General features: G+C 43.1%; 1 protein-coding gene across 1 annotated transcript; it reads right to left on the bottom strand.

Annotated features, from left to right (window-relative positions):
* Nucleotides 1-10,809: 10,809 nt before the first annotated feature.
* On the bottom strand, nt 10,810-19,336 carry LOC115078594 (tumor necrosis factor receptor superfamily member 3-like; the record flags this gene model as incomplete). The annotated part of the gene is given in 3 exon segments (XM_029581524.1): nt 10,810-11,264; nt 11,359-11,638; nt 19,311-19,336. Coding segments are annotated over 3 exon segments (554 nt in total), but the record flags the coding sequence as incomplete, so codon positions are not given.
* Between the last annotated feature and the right edge of the window lie 563 nt (nt 19,337-19,899).

Below are 19,899 nucleotides of genomic sequence, written 5' to 3'. Positions count from 1 at the left end.
TTTAAACAACATTCCAAAAATAATGTTTGCTAAAAAATGATATATTAACCATTTGAAATTAAATAATTTCAAATTTATTTATCTTCATTTGCAAGCAACTATCTTAACATGTGGATACCCTAAACATCCCCAAAATATTCATAAATATACATAACATATACCCATAAAATACATATATCCATTCATTCATACCATACACACTCACTTAAAATACCCACCCATCATATTGCACATTCCCATAAACATTTATAATGAGAAAATACAGTACACGAGTATTACAAAAATACAACTTCAGACATCAATTTCATACATTTTCAATATTATTATCTTTTTATAACACATTGAGTGTTAAAAAATCCCGCTGTGTTCAATGCTATTGCAGTTACAATCCCCGACAAGGACCTTGTTTCGCAATTAAGCTTCTTCAGGGGTAAATCTTGGCATCGTTCACTCTTTCAACCCCATATATAGCCCATTCAAAGGATGATCTAAACACAATTCATTCCTTCAATACCCGATACCACGGGGATCCAATTCTCCGTTGTACTGAATTATCCTTTATTTCATCGGTATCCACACACCAATCTGTGATACCACAGTATCAAATAAATTTCAACCAAATTCCCATCCAGGGATTCACAAACATTTAAACCATTCTCTTATGACAGAGGAAGCCACTTTCCCCAACACTCACAATTATTAGTTTCCAAATATCTTATATCAATGTGGCAGGACATCTGTGCAAACAACCATCCGTCAAAGGATCAAAAACGCCGTCAGGCAACGGCTGAAGAAATCGGCCCACTCCCTGACCACCAGCGGAGCCCTCAGGCCATCCATGACCGGTCCACTCCCTCCTGAGGGACCTTGATCCCCAGCTCCTTCAGTAAGTGAGGGATTCCTTATGGAAAAGATGCAGCACTTTCGGCTCATCCCCTTCAGCCACTGGCACCTGGCTCAAATCCTCCATCCGGGGAAGCCTCAGGCACAGCTGGATCAGGAGAGGCAGAAAAACTTGCTGAATCCCATCTGAATCTTCCGAGGCCACAGCTGGACTGCCTGGGGTGGTTCTCATCCTGAGGACCCTAGGGGCCCGCTGTGGAACCAGGACGCGGCCACAGGCCCCCTGAGACTGGTCCGAGTGCCTCCCAGCTGCCTTTCACACCAAATACGCCTCATGAACTCCGAAGAGAAACACTGTGGGCCTCCTGCAATCCATCCCCGGAAGGATCCCCCTCATTGTCAGAAATCCTGCCCTACTGGAGATCCTCACACCCCCTGCAGTCCTTCTCAGACATGGCCGCCGTTTACCCGCCCTCCCACACCTGACTTTTGTATAGGCTGCCGCTCCGACCCGCCCTCTCCACCACAGAGGCAGCGGGAGCCAGCCCGGAGCGGGGAAAGCCACGCATGTGGCAAGCACTCCTGCGTGGAAGAAAACACGTGGCACCCGCTCTGCTGCCCGAGAACTCCCGCCCCGCAGCCAGCAAGTGCCTTTCGGACTGCTATGCCCTGCCGCTCTCCTACAGCAACTTTTCCACATTCTTTGGTTTTTTTTCCAATAAAAAACTTTAATGAAAAAAGTAAGGGTGCTTTCCTGAGGATGAATAGCTGCAGGATTCAACCTGTTCTCCTGGGGGAGGAGGGAGCTGGCCCCACACCGATCCCCTGCTCCTACTCTTCAGCTCCACCAGGGCCTAGCAGCCTCCCGGGAGGATCTCCCAAATTCCTAACTCCTTATTCCTCTTTCTCTTTATTTTTTAGACTGCAGGATTGCACCAACAAAGAAATACTGAGGGACTGCAGGTTTGCACCTCTCCCATCTGCTGGAGACAGAGAAATACTGAGGGGCTGCAGGTGGCACATGAGGTTATTTGTCAGTGTCAGGGAGACTCTCTCTGTCTCCATCTGCTGGCAGGAAGGCAAAACCCAGGAGTCTGGACTGATCTGGGTATGAACAGGAACTGAAATTAGGGGTAAATGGCCCTCAAAAAAGGATGTTTATTCTGTGAAACAAGATGTGTGTGTGTGTGTGTGTGCTGCGCACGAAGGATGTGTACTGCATGGCACAACGTGGGTTTGTGTGTCTGTACCAACTCTGAAATATGAGGTCATGCATGTGTAATGTATGTGAGTGATGTTTGGGTGTACATATGAGAGCTGAGAATGCACATTGCGTGAGGACCGCATGTGTGTACTGCACATGAGCACTGTGTGTGCGTACTGTGGTGATTTGGGTGTGTATAGTGCATGAGAGGACTGGGTGAGTGTGCAGTGTGTGGATAAGAACATAAGAAAATGCCATACTGGGTCAGACCAAGGGACCATCAAGCCCAGCATCCTGTTTCCAACAGTGGCCAATCCAGGCCATAAGAACCTGGCAAGTACCCAAAAACTAAGTCTATTCCATGTAACCATTGCTAATGGCAGTGGCTATTCTCTAAGTGAACTTAATAGCAGTTAATGGACTTCTCCTCCAAGAACTTATCCAATCCTTTTTTGAACCCAGCTACACTAACTGCACTAACCACATCCTCTGGCAACAAATTCCAGAGTTTAATTGTTGCATTGAGTGAAAAAGAACTTTCTCCGATTAGTTTTAAATGTGCCCCATGCTAACTTCATGGAGTGCCCCCCTAGTCTTTCTATTATCCGAAAGAGTAAATAACCGAGTCACATCTACCCGTTCTAGACCTCTCATGATCTTAAACATCTCTATCATATCCCCCCCTCAGTCGTCTCTATTCCAAGCTGAAAAGTCCTAACCTCTTTAGTCTTTCCTCATAGGGGATGTGCTTGCATTTTCTCTCTTTGTTGCATTTGCCAGACTCTGCTGCCCTCTTGTGGCTGCTCTTTGAAGTGTAACTCATGACTGTTGTGATTTATAATCCTGGTAAATGGTGGTAGAAAAAGATTCAAATGGCTGTGTCTCCCCAGCAAAGAGTTTTGGGGTGTAATTGTCACTCTGTGCAGGTTATGCAAGCTATCCCAGTCTTTTCTTTTTATCGTCTTGGACTGGTTCTTTTCAACATTTTTGTAAGCCACATTGCGGAATGATTGTGGGGAAAGGTTTGTCTTTTTACAGATGATAATCAAAATACAAACACCGGGGATTCAGTGTGCTCCTGATAAAACTCTGGTGTCCGGTACCTCTACTCGAGGGTTAAGCCACTTTCTGGTTTAAGAACATAAGAACATAAGAAAATGCCATACTGGGTCAGACCAAGGGTCCATCAAGCCCAGCATCCTGTTTCCAACAGTGGCCAATCCAGGCCATAAGAACCTGGCAATTACCCAAAAACTAAGTCTATTCCATGTAACCATTGCTAATGGCAGTGGCTATTCTCTACGTGAACTTAATAGCAGGTAATGGACTTCTCCTCCAAGAACTTATCCAATCCTTTTTTAAACACAGCTACACTAACTGCACTAACCACATCCTCTGGCAACAAATTCCAGAGTTTAATTGTGCGTTGAGTAAAAAAGAACTTTCTCCGATTAGTTTTAAATGTGCCCCATGCTAACTTCATGGAGTGCCCCCTAGTCTTTCTACTATCCGAAAGAGTAAATAACCGATTCACATCTACCCGTTCTAGACCTCTCATGATTTTAAACACCTCTATCATATCCCCCCCTCAGTCGTCTCTTCTCCAAGCTGAAAAGTCCTAACCTCTTCAGCCTTTCCTCATAGGGGAGCTGTTCCATTCCCCTTATCATTTTGGTCGCCCTTCTCTGTACCTTCTCCATTACAATTATATCCTTTTTTAGATGCGGCGACCAGAATTGTACACAGTATTCAAGGTGCGGTCTCACCATGGAGCGATACAGAGGCATTATGACATTTTCCGTTTCATTCACCATTCCCTTTCTAATAATTCCTAACATTCTGTTTGCTTTTTTGACTGCCGCAGCACACTGTACCGACGATTTCAATGTGTTATCCACTATGACACCTAGATCTCTTTCTTGGGTTGTAGCACCTAATATGGAACCCAACATTGTGTAATGATAGCATGGGTTATTTTTCCCTATATGCATCACCTTGCACTTATCCACATAAATTTCATCTGCCATTTGGATGCCCAATTTTCCAGTCTCTTTACTCTAATAGAGACAGGTACCATTCTAGCTTTTTATCCAGTGACTCCAAAAAAACTCCTGTGTTATTGTTTAATACTTTTACATTTCAAATGTTAATGTGACCTAAAGGTACTGCCCCATGACAATTCTGTAGTTCACATAATCTGAGTAGAGTGATTTTAAGGAACTGGACGCATGGAACAGCCTCTTCATAGAGCTGGTGGCGAGGAGGAAAGCCTGGGACAAGCACAGGGGATCTCTGAGGAAGTGGGAGGGATTGTTAGATTAGCTTATTAGACATGTTAATAAAGATCACTGCTTCGTATGTTCTTTGTTTCTCTCTTTCTCATCTTTATTTCCACCACCTCTTCCGCATCCAACACGTTCCATGAACATTCATTTCCAGGGATGTTCCTGAATCTACCTCCTATAGTATCAAGCCATGACCCCTAGTTCTATAGCTTCCTTTCCAAAGGAAAATGTTTTTTTTTATTTAATTTCTATACGCCACGTTTTAGATACTTCAAAGCAGCATACATTCAGGTACTACAGGTATTTCCCTGTGGTCAGAGGGCTCACAGTCTGTTTGTACCTGCGGCAATGGAAGAAAAGCAACTGGACCAAGGTGAGAAGAAGCAAGCCGTGGCTTCCCTGGTTTGCAGTCCACTGTTTTTACCACTGGGCTACTCCTAGTGTGGCAATATTTTCTAGCTCTTTAAATGTCTGTGTTATAGCTGCCCTGTCACTCCTCTCCTCTAGGGCATACATTTTAAGGTCCTGAAGTCAGTTAAATTCCTTGATTGGTAGGCCTCTTAACTCATGCTATGTAATGGCAAATATAAAATGCGTAAGCACTGAGCCGAATTTGCAAAGTATTGCAGCCTTGTTAAAATGGATTCATGCACTAAATTTATCTCCTGTGGCCAGGTAAAAATAGCCATGGGCTTCCACAGCAATGCACACTTTTAACTGGTCTACAAGGAGGAATTTGTAGGGGAGTTTTTAGGTTGGGAAAGGAAAATGGTTCATATATATGGCATTTTCAAAAGTATGTACACTATTTTACTCTCCTTCTCCCCTGCAGGAAATAGAAGGTGCAAAGAACAGGGGCATATTTAATGCTTGAAAACGTCCCTCATATATAGGTGTGCTGTGGCCAGGGCCTCTTAATATGTTATCACTTAAAATAAAGGACAAATGTCAAAACATTTTATCTTATGATAGTTAGTGCACATAACAATGTAATTGTTACTGTCTCATCTATCCCTTCTGTGTCTATCTCAACAGTTTCTTTCCATCAAGAGCTACATTTTCTAGTAATTCAGAATTCACTGCAACCTGTGCAAGAAAATGAGGGAGATATCTTGACTGACTGACTGCGTTTAAGGGCATTTTCAGCCACCTGTAAGAGCTCATAACACACAAATGTGCTTACATATGAAAGAGGCATTCTTCGAGGGGGGGGGGGGGTGTTGGGCAGGCTTTGAATTGAGGCCTACCTAGTTAGAAAGCACTATGCAGCTCGTGAGACCACAGAGGATCTTCAGCTTAGATGATTATTAGCGTGAGACATGGCCCCGCCCCTGAGGATCCAGATTTATTTGCAGGGGTGAAAAAATGGTTTGCTAGGAAAGTCCAGTATTCTGGCAATTTAATGGCTGAGGGCTGCACGGTGGAACAGACAAATGAAGCTCCAGAGCTGCAGGGCTTGCAAGGACTTCAAAAGAGATATCGATGAAGCAACCTGCTAAGAGCAGACACAGGTTATCATGGGCAGAGAGTAATGAAGAATCTGCTGTCTTGTAAATCAAACCCTTGCATTCAAGTGTAGGAGAGAACTGCATTTGTGTCCAAGGGTGGGACCTAACCCTAAGCACATACATTTAGGGTATTTTCAAGTTGCAAAGTGGGAAGGCTCTTTAGAATACATTCTTTATACAACTTTCAGAAAGAAACAACACACATTCTCTTTGAAAATTAGTGGAAAATGCACGTGCTAAAAGCAGCTGTTAACTTTATACCTGTTCTTCTGTGTGGGCAGTCGCACATGTGAAAATGTCACTCTGTCTCAACATTTCCTCCTCTTGATCTGAGCACATCGCCAGGAATCCAGATAAAAGTGGAAGCCACACAAGAGGGCACTTTTTTCAACACAAGGAATTGCTTTGCTGGATGAGACCAAGTTTCATTGAGACCAGCATCTTTTCAACAATGGCTAATCCAGGTCACAAGTACCTGGCAGATCCCCTAAAGCAGGTTTAATTCCTGTTACCCAGGGAGAGCGAAAGCTTTCTTTAATCTACCTAATGTGTTATGGACTTTTTCCTCCAGGAACTTGTCCCAACCTCGCTATGCTCGTCACCTTGATCTCATCCTCTGGCAACAGATTACATATCTTCATAGTGGGCTGAGTGAAAAACTACTTTCTATTTGTTTTGAATCTGGTGGTTGTTACTTTCATGGAGTGTCCTCTAGGAATAAGCCAGTCACCCTAAAAAGGAGTGTGTAACTAAACTAAAATGTGTGCAGGGCTGAGCAACACAAGATGGAAGTTGAGCTGTGCCATAGCCCCTGAAATTTCAACGTGAATTCCAACTCACGTTGTCATTACCGTGAGAATATGCATATTTATTTACCAGCTAAGAAAAAGTCATATTGGAAACCCACCAGTCCTTTGCCAGCGGATTGCAGTAATGTCCAATTAATATTGACTTTTGGATCCTATGCATATGTATGAAGAAAAAGCTTTGGACTTACAGATGCATATTTCATCTCCACACACTTCATGCAAACATCACTCTGACACTTTGCACGAGACTTTTAATGACGCTTCGAGACTGAGCTTTCTGCTTAGCTCAACCCTACTCCATTAAACTTTGGAGTACCAGCCAGTCTCACCCTTGCCTGAAGCTTTGGAAGCCAAGCCAGGCCTCTGCCTACATTACTTACAGAGGCTTTTGTAAGCTCTGGATCTGATGCCTGCCATTTCCAGCTGCCTGTCCTCCATGCTAAGACAGGAGCCTGAGGCATCTCCATGCACTTCGTATCCTACTCATCGACTAAGAAAGCTAAGGTGCTTACCTTTAACAGTTGTTCTAGGTGGATAGCAGGATAATTCAGCCAAACAATCCCTTCCACTTCTACTTTAGATCTGAAACTTAGCTATTAAGACTGAGGAGACTCGCACAGCGGGGGCTGCACTCGAAGGTTCACACATGAAAGAGCTTTTCCATCTCTTTGCCGTCAGATGACTTCACCATTTATCCTTCCAGTTATGGAGAACATTTGTTAAAAGCAAGCAACTTAGCTGAAGTCTAAAGGATGCAGGGTGAGGAAGGAGACTTACCTCAAAGACATTAATAATGCAGAAGCAGCAAACCTTTTCTTCAGAGGTTGCAGTGGGATAGACTTAGGGGAAACATCTTCACAGAAAGGGGGTCTCCCGGGGAGGTGGTGCACTAAAAACTGGAATGAAATTCAAGAAAGCTCAGAAGAAACGAGGAGAATCCCTAATTCTGAGAAAGTTAAAAACCAAAAAATCCAGAGATCTTTGATATAATAATGTTCAGGAAACAAACAGGACAGACTAGGTGGGCTTTATCTGTCATCATCCATGTACAGCATCTGCTTCTAAAATATCTAATCAAATAGCTCTATCCAGTTATTCAAATATTTATACTCTGGGGTCAATATTCAGAGAGCCGCTGGGCACTTGGGAAGTTAACCAATTCATTTTAACTGCTTATCTTTAGCTGAATTTAGGTTTTCAGCTGAAAATTTGCCCAGTAAGATTTAAGCTTCCAATTTATTCATCTAGTTTTATTCACCTAAATTTAGCCAATTATCGCTGAAAATCAGTGTCTAACTCGTAAACCTGCCCTGGGAAGTCTGCTGGGGCCACCCACTTTCTAGCTGGCTAAATGTATATGCTCTGTACATTAAGGAGGTAAATTTTAACCAGAGGGAGGACATTTTCAAAAATGGTAGGCTAACTCCCAAATTTACTTGCTAAACCTTCTGAAACATTACCCTGTTTACCCTTTCTATCCATTTATCCCCCAAAACCAGAACCACCCTCCCAGAAATCCAATTCATTGTTCCCTGTCTTAATTATTTATTCATTCATTTATACTCCATCATATCCAGGGTTGAGGAGCTAATAACTCTCTTCCTGGGTGAAGGGAAATAACTTTTATTCTGGTTACCCATCTCTCTGACGTCCTTGCATTTCTGTAATAAGGATTTAAGTGCTGGAATATTACTTTACTTACTCTGCATCACACCCTCCTTATCTCCTCTCTTTCTTATAAAGACTTTTGTCAAGTAGTCTTTCTCCTTCAATTAATTCCATGTAAGAAAATGAGAACATAAGAACATAAGAAAATGCCATACTGGGGTCAGACCAAGGGTCCATCAAGCCCAGCATCCTGTTTCCAACAGAGGCCAATCCAGGCCATAAGAACCTGCCAAGTACCCCAACATTAAATAGATCCCAGGCTACTAATGCCAGCAACAAGCAGTGGCTATTCTCTAAGTCAATTCGATTAATAACAGGTTATGGACTTCTCCAGGAACTTGTCCAAACATTTTTTAAACCCAGCTATACCAACTGCCTTAACTACATTCTCCAGTAATGAATTCCACAGCTTAATTGTGCATTGAGTGAAAAATAATTTTTGGCTACTTGTTAACTTCATGGAGTGCCCCCTAGTCCAAGAGTGGCCAGCTCTGATCCTCAAGACCCACAAACAGGTCTGGATTTCAGGATATCCACAATGAATATGCATGAGATAGATTTGCATACAATGGAGGCAGTGCATACAAATCTCTATGCATATTCATTGTGAATATCCTGAAACCCAGACCTGTTTGTGGCTCTCGAGAACTGGAGTTTGCTGCCCGTGCTCTAGTCTTTGTATTTTCAAAAAGAGTAAACAACCAATTCACATTTCCCCGTTCTAGACCTCTCATGATCTTAAAGACCTCTATCATATCCCCCCTCAGCCGTCTCTTCTCCAAGCTGAAATGTCCTAACCTCTTTAGTCTTTCCTTATAGGGAAGCTGTTCCATTCCCCTTATCATTTTGGTTGCCCTTCTCTGTACCTTCTCCATCACAATTATATCTTTTTTGAGATGCGACGACCAGAATTGTACACAGTATTCAAGGTGCGGTCTCACCATGGAGCGATACAGAGGCATTATGACATTTTCCATTTTATTCACCATTCCCTTCCTAATAATTCCTAACATTATGTTTGCTTTTTTGACTGCCACAGCACACTGAGCTGATGATTTCAATGTGTTATCCACTATGATGCCTACATCTTTTTCCTGAGTGGTGACTCCCTAATATGGAGCCTAACATTGTGTACATTTCCCTATGTGCTTGGCTGCATTAAATTTCATCTGCCATTTGGATGTTCAAGCTTCCAGTCTTGCAAGGTCCTCCTGCAATTTATCACAATCTGCTTGAGATTTAACTACTCTGAATAATTTTGTATCATCTGAAAATTTGATCAACTCACTCTTCATTCTCTTTTCCAGATCATTTATAAATATATTAAAAAGCACCGGTCCAAGTTCATATCCCTGAGGCACTCCACTGTTACCCTTCTCCACTGAGAAAACTGACCATTTAATCCTACTCTCTGTTTCCTGTCTTTTAGCCAGTTTGTAATCCACGAAAGGACATCACCTCCTATCCCATGACTTTTTAGTTTTCTTAAAAGCCTCTCATGAGGGACTTTGTCAAATGCCTTTTGAAAATCCAAATACACTACATCTACCGGTTCACCTTTATCCACATGTTTATTAACCCCTTCAAAAAAGTGAAGCAGATTTGTGAGGCAAGACTTGCCCTGGGTAAAGCCATGCTGACTTTGTTCCATTAAACCAGGTCTTTCTATATGTTCTGTGATTTTGATCTTGAGAATAGTTTCCACTATTTTTCCTGGCACTGAAGTCAGGCTCACTGGTCTATAGTTTCCCGGATCGCCCCTGGAGCCCTTTTAAAAGATTTGGGTTACCTTAGCCACCCTCCAGTCTTCAGGTAGAATGGATGATTTTAATAATAGGTTACAAATTCCTAGCAATAGATATGAAATTTCATTTTTTAGTTCTTTCAGAAGTCTAGGGGTTATACCGGCTGATCCAAGCAATTTGCTACTCTTTAGTTTGTCAATTTGACTACCTAGTTTTGGTTCTTGCTGATTGCTCCTTTATTGACTAGATTGTAAGCGCCTGTCTCTTATGTGATAACTTTTCAGGGGGTAGTCATGTTCGTCTGTATTAGCAAAAATAACACAGATGTTGATGTCAGTTTATTGGCCAACAGATTTATTGAGGCCTAACCTATTGAGCTGCAGTTGACAATGTGAACTCTAGACTTCAAACGTTTAGGTCCCAATAAATCTTTTAGATTGTTAGGTGCCACCTGCCTCTGTGCTGTTCCTGCTGCATATATCTTGTACCCCTATAGAAAAGATTAGTAGTAGTAGACACAGGTTAGTGAAAGCTTTGCCCTGCTCCTGTGGCACCTCCCTAGTGGGGAAGGAAGGCTTCCAGGACCTGCTGCTCAGGTGCTGAGGAAGGGCCTAGCTCTGCACATGGAAGAACAGGGCTAGGCTAGGCCTTCATCCTTATCTCCCTAGGTGCTCATAATTTCTTCTGGCTAGGGGTGACTTTTGTGTGAACACAATACATGCTGGTGTGTTTGAGTTCTCCTTTTGGTTTCCTTAAGGCCTTGTTTCTTCTCCCCTGCTCAGGGCATCAAGCTTTGGGATAGTAAGAGCCATGGCCTAACCCTTCTGGTCCCCACTCGATGTGGTAAGGACCGGCAGAGACCCCAGTGTCCCTCACACCATGTTCTGTGAGTTGTTGACAGTGTAGGTGGAGCCCCTCGCTGCTGGTATGCTGACCCTGCAGCCGATCTTGTCACTATATAGGGAATGGGGCCATGCCCCTCCAGTTCTCCTCCACTGATATGTGCTGCTCCTTCCCATCTTCCTGCTGAGGTGTTACCAGACGCAGTCCTCCTGCCCCTGGCCAAGAAAGAGGAGGCTCTGGGTTGCTGGGGGAGCTGTCAGTGGGGGACTCGGGAGATCTGGCCCCCATTCCGTTGTAGATGTAAACATTTCCATTGAATGTCATACTGCGACCGTTCATCTGGAAGCCAGTGTTCGTTCCTGAGGAAGAGGAGGAGGAGGAGGGCATCAGGAAAGAGTGAGTGAAACAATACGGGCAGTTCTGCAGCCTCTCCCATGTCCCCGTCTCTCTTACCTGCATTGACCTCTTCTTGCCAATGTCTTGCATTGCTGCTTTCCTCTGGCGGGTCTCCTCTCTGCAGTGCTTCCCTGTATCCATGCAGCTGTGCTTGGGGGACATTTCTTTGGGGGGACTCGTTATTCAACAGTGTTTCCTTCTCCAGGAATTGTGTCTGCATAGCTGTGGGGCCCGAGGCTCCCCCCAGAACTTCTGATGCATTCTGGCTGTCTGGAAGGAGGGGATCTGTTGGGGAGTTCGGTGATGGGGTATCAGTAAAAGTCTGTTCTGCAGGTTGCTAAAGGAGAGAGGAAGTCAACATGTATCTTAACTTCCTCTTTCTATGCACAACATCCCAAACTGATGCACACCCCTATTCAGAATTACAGGGAGATAGAGACCCACGCTGAGAGGCCGATCGTGCGTATTGAGCGCCTGCTTCCTGACGTGCACACAGCCTCATCCCCCCGGAGCCCCATGCAGTATTTAAATGAGGATCTGCATAAAAAAGGAGCACTGGAGAGAATTGTGTGTCCCTAGTGCCCACATTGCAAGGGGTGCTTAATGCAAGCCTCAGTTTTTATCCCGCTGCTTCTGGCCACTTTTGCTGAGCTTGCAGGAGACGTCCACAGCTTAACCACCCCTTGCTATGGGCATCTAAATTGTGCATCCAGAAGAATTTTTTTTTTTATTCAAGCCAAATATACATTTCTTTTTCAACACCACAAAAAGTAAATTTAAGTGTCGTAATGTTACTAACTAGGAGGAATCACAGAGGACCATATATTTTTTAAAAATTTCTCCTGAGTTCTTGCCTCGGGGATTGACTTTATGCCACCTCTGGGGCTGGAGTTAAATTTGCCACATTAAAAAGTTTGCGTTGGGCACCCAGCGATTTTCTGCATTGGGGGAGTAAACGCTAATAGTGCCCATCACATGTAAATTCCATGTAGATGAGCGCATTTTGGACACGCTAATCTCCTTATTGCAGCGGGTGCTAGTCTAGCGTGTCCAAAACACTTGTGAACCTGTGCGCTAGGCTGCACCCCTTTACTGCATCGGTCCCTTACCCATCCCGCCACCCAAGAAGGTAACTTTCTCCATCAGACTAGGTAGGATGTCCCACCTGTCCCTGGGACCCATTTTATACCTCACATCATGCACACACACATCCAGGGTGGTAACTGTCTACACTAAGAGGAGTGGTAACAAATGCACACTGGAAAGCAAGCAGCAGTCTATGAGCTAATAAACTTGAGATAGGGAATATTAAGAAAGCAAGCAGCAGTCTATGAGCTAATAACTTGAGATAGGGAATATTAGGAAAGCAAGCAGCAGTCTATGAGCTAATAAACGTGAGATAGGGAGTATCAGGAAAGCAAGCAGCAGTCTATGAGCTAATAAACTTGAGATAGGGAATATGAGGAAAGCAAGCAGCAGTCTATGAGCTAATAAACATGAGATAGGGAGTATCAGGAAAGCAAGCAGCAGTCTATGAGCTAATAAACTTGAGATAGGGAATATTAGGAAAGCAAGCAGCAGTCTATGAGCTAATAAACGTGAGATAGGGAATATTAGGAAAGCAAGCAGCAGTCTATGAGCTAATAAACTTGAGATAGGGAGTATCAGGAAAGCAAGCAGCAGTCTATGAGCTAATAACTTGAGATAGGGAGTATCAGGAAAGCAAGCAGCAGTCTATGAGCTAATAAACTTGAGATAGGGAGTATCAGGAAGCAAGCAGCAGTCCTATGAGCTAATAAACGTGAGATAGGGAGTATCAGGAAAGCAAGCAGCAGTCTATGAGCTAATAAACTTGAGATAGGGAATATTAGGAAAGCAAGCAGCAGTCTATGAGCTAATAAACTTGAGATAGGGAGTATCAGGAAGCAAGCAAGCAGTCTATGAGCTAATAAACTTGAGATAGGGAGTATCAGGAAAGCAAGCAGCAGTCTATGAGCTAATAAACATGAGATAGGGAATATCAGGAAAGCAAGCAGCAGTCTATGAGCTAATAAACCTGAGATAGGGAGTATCAGGAAAGCAAGCAGCAGTCTATGAGCTAATAAACTTGAGATAGGGAGTATCAGGAAGCAAGCAGCAGTCTATGAGCTAATAAACTTGAGATAGGGAATATTAGGAAAGCAAGCAGCAGTCTATGAGCTAATAAACTTGCGATAGGGAGTAGTATCAGGTGAAAGCAAGACAAGCAGTCTATGAGCTAATAAACTTGAGATAGGGAATATTAGGAAAGCAAGCAGCAGTCTATGAGCTAATAAACTTGAGATAGGGAGTATCAGGAAAGCAAGCAGCAGTCTATGAGCTAATAAACTTGAGATAGGGAATATTAGGAAAGCAAGCAGCAGTCTATGAGCTAATAAACTTGAGATAGGGAATATTAGGAAAGCAAGCAGCAGTCTATGAGCTAATAAACTTGAGATAGGGAGTATCAGGAAAGCAAGCAGCAGTCTATGAGCTAATAAACTTGAGATAGGGAGTATCAGGAAAGCAAGCAGCAGTCTATGAGCTAATAAACGTGAGATAGGGAGTATCAGGAAAGCAAGCAGCAGTCTATGAGCTAATAAACTTGAGATAGGGAATATTAGGAAAGCAGCAGCAGTCTATGAGCTAATAAACTTGAGATAGGGAGTATCAGGAAAGCGAGCAGCAGTCTATGAGCTAATAAACTTGAGATAGGGAGTATCAGGAAAGCAAGCAGCAGTCTATGAGCTAATAAACTTGAGATAGGGAGTATCAGGAAAGCAAGCAGCAGTCTATGAGCTAATAAACTTGAGATAGGGAGTATCAGGAAAGCAAGCAGCAGTCTATGAGCTAATAAACTTGAGATAGGGAGTATCAGGAAAGCAAGCAGCAGTCTATGAGCTAATAAACGTGAGATAGGGAGTATCAGGAAAGCAAGCAGCAGTCTATGAGCTAATAAACTTGAGATAGGGAATATTAGGAAAGCAAGCAGCAGTCTATGAGCTAATAAACTTGAGATAGGGAGTATCAGGAAAGCAAGCAGCAGTCTATGAGCTAATAAACTTGAGATAGGGAGTATCAGGAAAGCAAGCAGTCTATGAGCTAATAAACTTGAGATAGGGAATATTAGGAAAGCAAGCAGCAGTCTATGAGCTAATAAACTTGAGATAGGGAGTATCAGGAAAGCAAGCAGCAGTCTATGAGCTAATAAACTTGAGATAGGGAATATTAGGAAAGCAAGCAGCAGTCTATGAGCTAATAAACTTGAGATAGGGAGGTATCAGGAAAGCAAGCAGCAGTCTATGAGCTAATAAACTTGAGATAGGGAGTATCAGGAAAGCAAGCAGCAGTCTATGAGCTAATAACTTGAGATAGGGAATATTAGGAAAGCAGCAGCAGTCTATGAGCTAATAAACTTGAGATAGGGATTATCAGGAAAGCAAGCAGCAGTCTATGAGCTAATAAACTTGAGATAGGGAATATTAGGAAAGCAAGCAGCAGTCTATGAGCTAATAAACTTGAGATAGGGAGTAATCAGGAAAGCAAGCAGCAGTCTATGAGCTAATAAACTTGAGATAGGGAATTTAGGAAAGCAAGCAGCAGTCTATGAGCTAATAAACTTGAGATAGGGATTATCAGGAAAGCAAGCAGCAGTCTATGAGCTAATAAACTTGAGATAGGGAATATTAGGAAAGCAAGCAGCAGTCTATGAGCTAATAAACTTGAGATAGGGAGTATCAGGAAAGCAAGCAGCAGTCTATGAGCTAATAAACTTGAGATAGGGAGTATCAGGAAAGCAAGCAGCAGTCTATGAGCTAATAAACTTGAGATAGGGAATATTAGGAAAGCAAGCAGCAGAGTCTATGAGCTAATAAACTTGAGATAGGGAGTATCAGGAAAGCAAGCAGCGTCTATGAGCTAATAAACTTGAGATAGGGAATATTAGGAAAGCAAGCAGCAGTCTATGAGCTAATAAACGTGAGATAGGGAATATAGGAAGCAAGCAGCAGTCTATGAGCTAATAAACTGAGATAGGGACTATCAGGAAAGCAAGCAGCAGTCTATTGAGCTAATAAACTTGAGATAGGGAATATTAGGAAAGCAGCAGCGTCTATGAGCTAATAAACTTGAGACAGGGAGTATCAGGAAAGCAAGCAGCAGTCTATGAGCTAATAAACCTTGAGATAGGGAAGTATCAGGAAAGCAAGCAGCAGTCTATGAGCTAATAACTTGAGACAGGGAGTATCAGGAAAGCAAGCAGCAGTCTATGAGCTAATAAACGTGAGATAGGGAATATTAGGAAAGCAAGCAGCAGTCTATGAGCTAATAAACTTGAGACAGGGAGTATCAGGAAAGCAAGAAGCAGGTCTGAGCTAATAAACTTGAGATAGGGAATATTAGGAAAGCAAGCAGCATCTATGAGCTAATAAACGTGAGATAGGGGAATATTAGGAAAGCAAGCAGCAGTCTATGAGCTAATAAACTTGAGATAGGGAGTATCAGGAAAGCAAGCAGCAGTCTATGAGCTAATAAACTTGAGATATGGGAAGATTAGGAAAGCAAGCAGCAGTCTATGAGCTAATAAACTTGAGACAGGGAGTATCAGGAAAGCAAGCAGCAGTCTATGAGCTAATAAACTTGAGATAGGGAGTATCAGGAGAAAGCCAAGCAGCAGTCTATGAGCTAATAAACTTGAGACAGGGGTAGTATCAGGAAAGCAAGAAGCAGTCTATGAGCTAATAACTTGAGATAGGGAATATTAGGAAGCAAGCAGCAGTCTATGAGCTAATAAACGTGTGATAGGGAATATTAGGAATGCAAGCAGCCGTCTATGAGCTCATCCACTTGCGATAGGGAGTGAGTATCAGGCCAGCACGCAGTCAGCTAGGAGCTAATAAACTTGAGATAGGGAATATTAGGAAAGCAAGCAGCAGTCTATGAGCTAATAACATTGAGACAGGGAGTATCAGGAAAGCAAGCAGCAGTCTATGAGCTAATAAACGTGAGATAGGGAATATAGGAAAGCAAGCAGCAGTCTATGAGCTAATAAACTTGAGATAGGGAGTATCAGGAAAGCAAGCAGCAGTCTATGAGCTAATAAACTTGAGATAGGGAATATTAGGAAGCAAGCAGCAGTCTATGAGCTAATAAACTTGAGATAGGGAGTATAAGGAAAGCAAGCAGCAGACTATGAGCTAATAAACTTGAGATAGGGAGTATCAGGAAAGCAAGCAGCAGTCTATGAGCTAATAAACGTGAGATAGGGAGTATCAGGAAAGCAAGCAGCAGTCTATGAGCTAATAAACTTGAGACAGGGAGTATCAGGAAAGCAAGCAGCAGTCTATGAGCTAATAAACTTGAGACAGGGAGTATCAGGAAAGCAAGCAGCAGTCTATGAGCTAATAAACTTGAGATAGGGAGTATCAGGAAAGCAAGCAGCAGTCTATGAGCTAATAAACTTGAGATAGGGAATATTAGGAAAGCAAGCAGCAGTCTATGAGCTAATAAACTTGAGACAGGGAGTATCAGGAAAGCAAGAAGCAGTCTATGAGCTAATAAACTTGAGATAGGGAATATTAGGAAAGCAAGCAGCAGTCTATGAGCTAATAAACGTGAGATAGGGAATATTAGGAAAGCAAGCAGCAGTCTATGAGCTAATAAACTTGAGATAGGGACTATCAGGAAAGCAAGCAGCAGTCTATGAGCTAATAAACTTGAGATAGGGAATATTAGGAAAGCAAGCACAGTCTATGAGCTAATAAACTTGAGACAGGGAGTATCAGGAAAGCAAGCAGCAGTCTATGAGCTAATAAACGTGAGATAGGGAATATTAGGAAAGCAAGCAGCAGTCTATGAGCTAATAAACTTGAGACAGGGAGTATCAGGAAAGCAAGCAGCAGTCTATGAGCTAATAAACTTGAGATAGGGAATATTAGGAAAGCAAGCAGCAGTCTATGAGCTAATAAACTTGAGATAGGGAGTATCAGGAAAGCAAGCAGCAGTCTATGAGCTAATAAACTTGAGATAGGGAGTATCAGGAAAGCAAGCAGCAGTCTATGAGCTAATAAATGTGAGATAGGGAGTATCAGGAAAGCAAGCAGCAGTCTATGAGCTAATAACTTGAGACAGGGAGTATCAGGAAAGCAGCAGCATCTATGAGCTAATAAACTTGAGACAGGGAGTATCAGGAAAGCAAGCAGCAGTCTATGAGCTAATAAACTTGAGATAGGGAGTATCAGGAAAGCAAGCAGCAGTCTATGAGCTAATAAACTTGAGATAGGGAGTATCAGGAAAGCAAGCAGCAGTCTATGAGCTAATAAACTTGAGATAGGGAGTATCAGGAAAGCAAGCAGCAGTCTATGAGCTAATAAACTTGAGATAGGGAATATTAGGAAAGCAAGCAGCAGTCTATGAGCTAATAAACTTGAGACAGGGAGTATCAGGAAAGCAAGCAGCAGTCTATGAGCTAATAAACTTGAGATAGGGAATATTAGGAAAGCAAGCAGCAGTCTATGAGCTAATAAACTTGAGATAGGGAATATTAGGAAAGCAAGCAGCAGTCTATGAGCTAATAAACTTGAGATAGGGAGTATCAGGAAAGCAAGCAGCAGTCTATGAGCTAATAAACTTGAGATAGGGAATATTAGGAAAGCAAGCAGCAGTCTATGAGCTAATAAACTTGAGATAGGGAGTATCAGGAAAGCAAGCAGCAGTCTATGAGCTAATAAACTTGAGATAGGGAATATTGGAAGCAAGCAGCAGTCTATGAGCTAATAAACTTGAGATAGGGAGTATCAGGAAAGCAAGCAGCAGTCTATGAGCTAATAAACTTGAGATAGGGAGTATCAGGAAAGCAAGCAGCAGTCTATGAGCTAATAAACTTGAGATAGGGAGTATCAGGAAAGCAAGCAGCAGTCTATGAGCTAATAAACTTGAGATAGGGAGTATCAGGAAAGCAAGCAGCAGTCTATGAGCTAATAAACTTGAGATAGGGAATATCAGGAAAGCAAGCAGCAGTCTATGAGCTAATAAACTTGAGATAGGGAGTATCAGGAAAGCAAGCAGCAGTCTATGAGCTAATAAACTTGAGATAGGAGTATCAGGAAAGCAAGCAGCAGTCTATGAGCTATAAACTTGGAAGGGAATATTAGGAAAGCAAGCAGCAGTCTATGAGCTAATAAACTTGAGATAGGGAATATTAGGAAAGCAAGCAGCAGTATGAGCTAATAAACTTGAGATAGGGAGTATCAGGAAAGCAAGCAGCAGTGGGGGGGTCACATTCTCAGTGCCAGAGCACCAGGTCATGGTCATGGTGGTGGGTTTTGGTGCAAGGACGATTGGGCTCCACTGTGAGGCTGATAGGAGCTACATTATTACTTTACATTCTTATTCCCGATGCAGGATTAGCAAAAACGCTGGCCAAGGTCGGACATTTAAAGATTGGTATTGAATTCAGTTGACTATGCAGATGTTTTATAGGAAATACAAAAAAATGTTAAAAACTAGGGTAAATGACTGACTAGGTTGGAAAGTAAGCACATCCCCACTTTCTGATCCTCCCTGTATCTCAAATTTCCTAGGTCACAGACTGGTGCCTTTCACTGCTCCTCTTTGTACCACACAGCATGCTGAGAGACCCTCAGTCCCAGGGGATATACAACACCCTACCCACCTCCTCATCCCTGGGTTACCGTTTCTACACCGAGGTGCCTCCCCCTCCAATCACTGGGATAACTTTCTACACACCATACACACCATGCAGAGCGAAAGCCCCTTATAGCTTCCACACACCACATATATTGAGAAATCCCTCCCTTTCTGTACACTGCACATCACATGCAGACCCCTTCCCCTTCCTTCCTGTCTCTCAAGTATTTTCTGCATATTCACCATCACACTGAAGCTCCTCCCGCCTTGCTCACCCTTGGATACCATCATAGTGAGAGACAGCCCCCCAACCTCTATCCCCATCCCTCTTCTTCTAGTCTTACCTGGGGTTTCCCATTCACCAGGTTTTCTGTCCAAAAACAAAATCAAATCATAAGTTGCAAAACAAAAATCAAATAGAAAAATAAGAAAGAGCTATAGAGGAAGGTGGGGGGAGGAGCTATAGAGGAGGGTGGGTAAATGGTAGCTGTGGGGGAGGAGTTAGAGAGGAGGGTGGGTAAATGGTAGCTGTGGGGGGAGGGCTATAGAGGAGGGTGGGTAAATGGTGGCTGTGGGGGAGGAGCTATAGAGGAGGGTGGGTAAATGGTAGCTGTGGGGGAGGAACTATAGAGGAGGGTGGGTAAATGGTAGCTGTGGGGGAGAATGAGAGAGGAGGGTGGGTAAATGGTAGCTGTGGGGGAGGAGCTATAGAGGAGGGTGGGTAAATGGTAGCTGTGAGGGAGGAACTATAGTGGAGGGTGGGTAAATGGTAGCTGTGGGGGAGAAGTTAGAGAGAAGGGTGGGTAAATGGTAGCTGTGGGGGAGGAGCTATAGAGGAAGGTGGGTAAATGGTAGCTGTGGGGGAGGAGTTAGAGAGAGAGTGGGTAAATGGTAGCTGTGGGGGAGGAGTTAGGGAGGAGTGGGTAAATGGTT

This window comes from Rhinatrema bivittatum, chromosome 16 (genome assembly GCF_901001135.1).
Source record: "Rhinatrema bivittatum chromosome 16, aRhiBiv1.1, whole genome shotgun sequence".
In the NCBI taxonomy this organism is placed as follows: Eukaryota; Metazoa; Chordata; class Amphibia; order Gymnophiona; family Rhinatrematidae; genus Rhinatrema; species Rhinatrema bivittatum.
The sequence above is the reverse complement of the archived record's forward strand: the minus strand, read 5'-3'. Positions and strand labels throughout refer to the sequence as shown.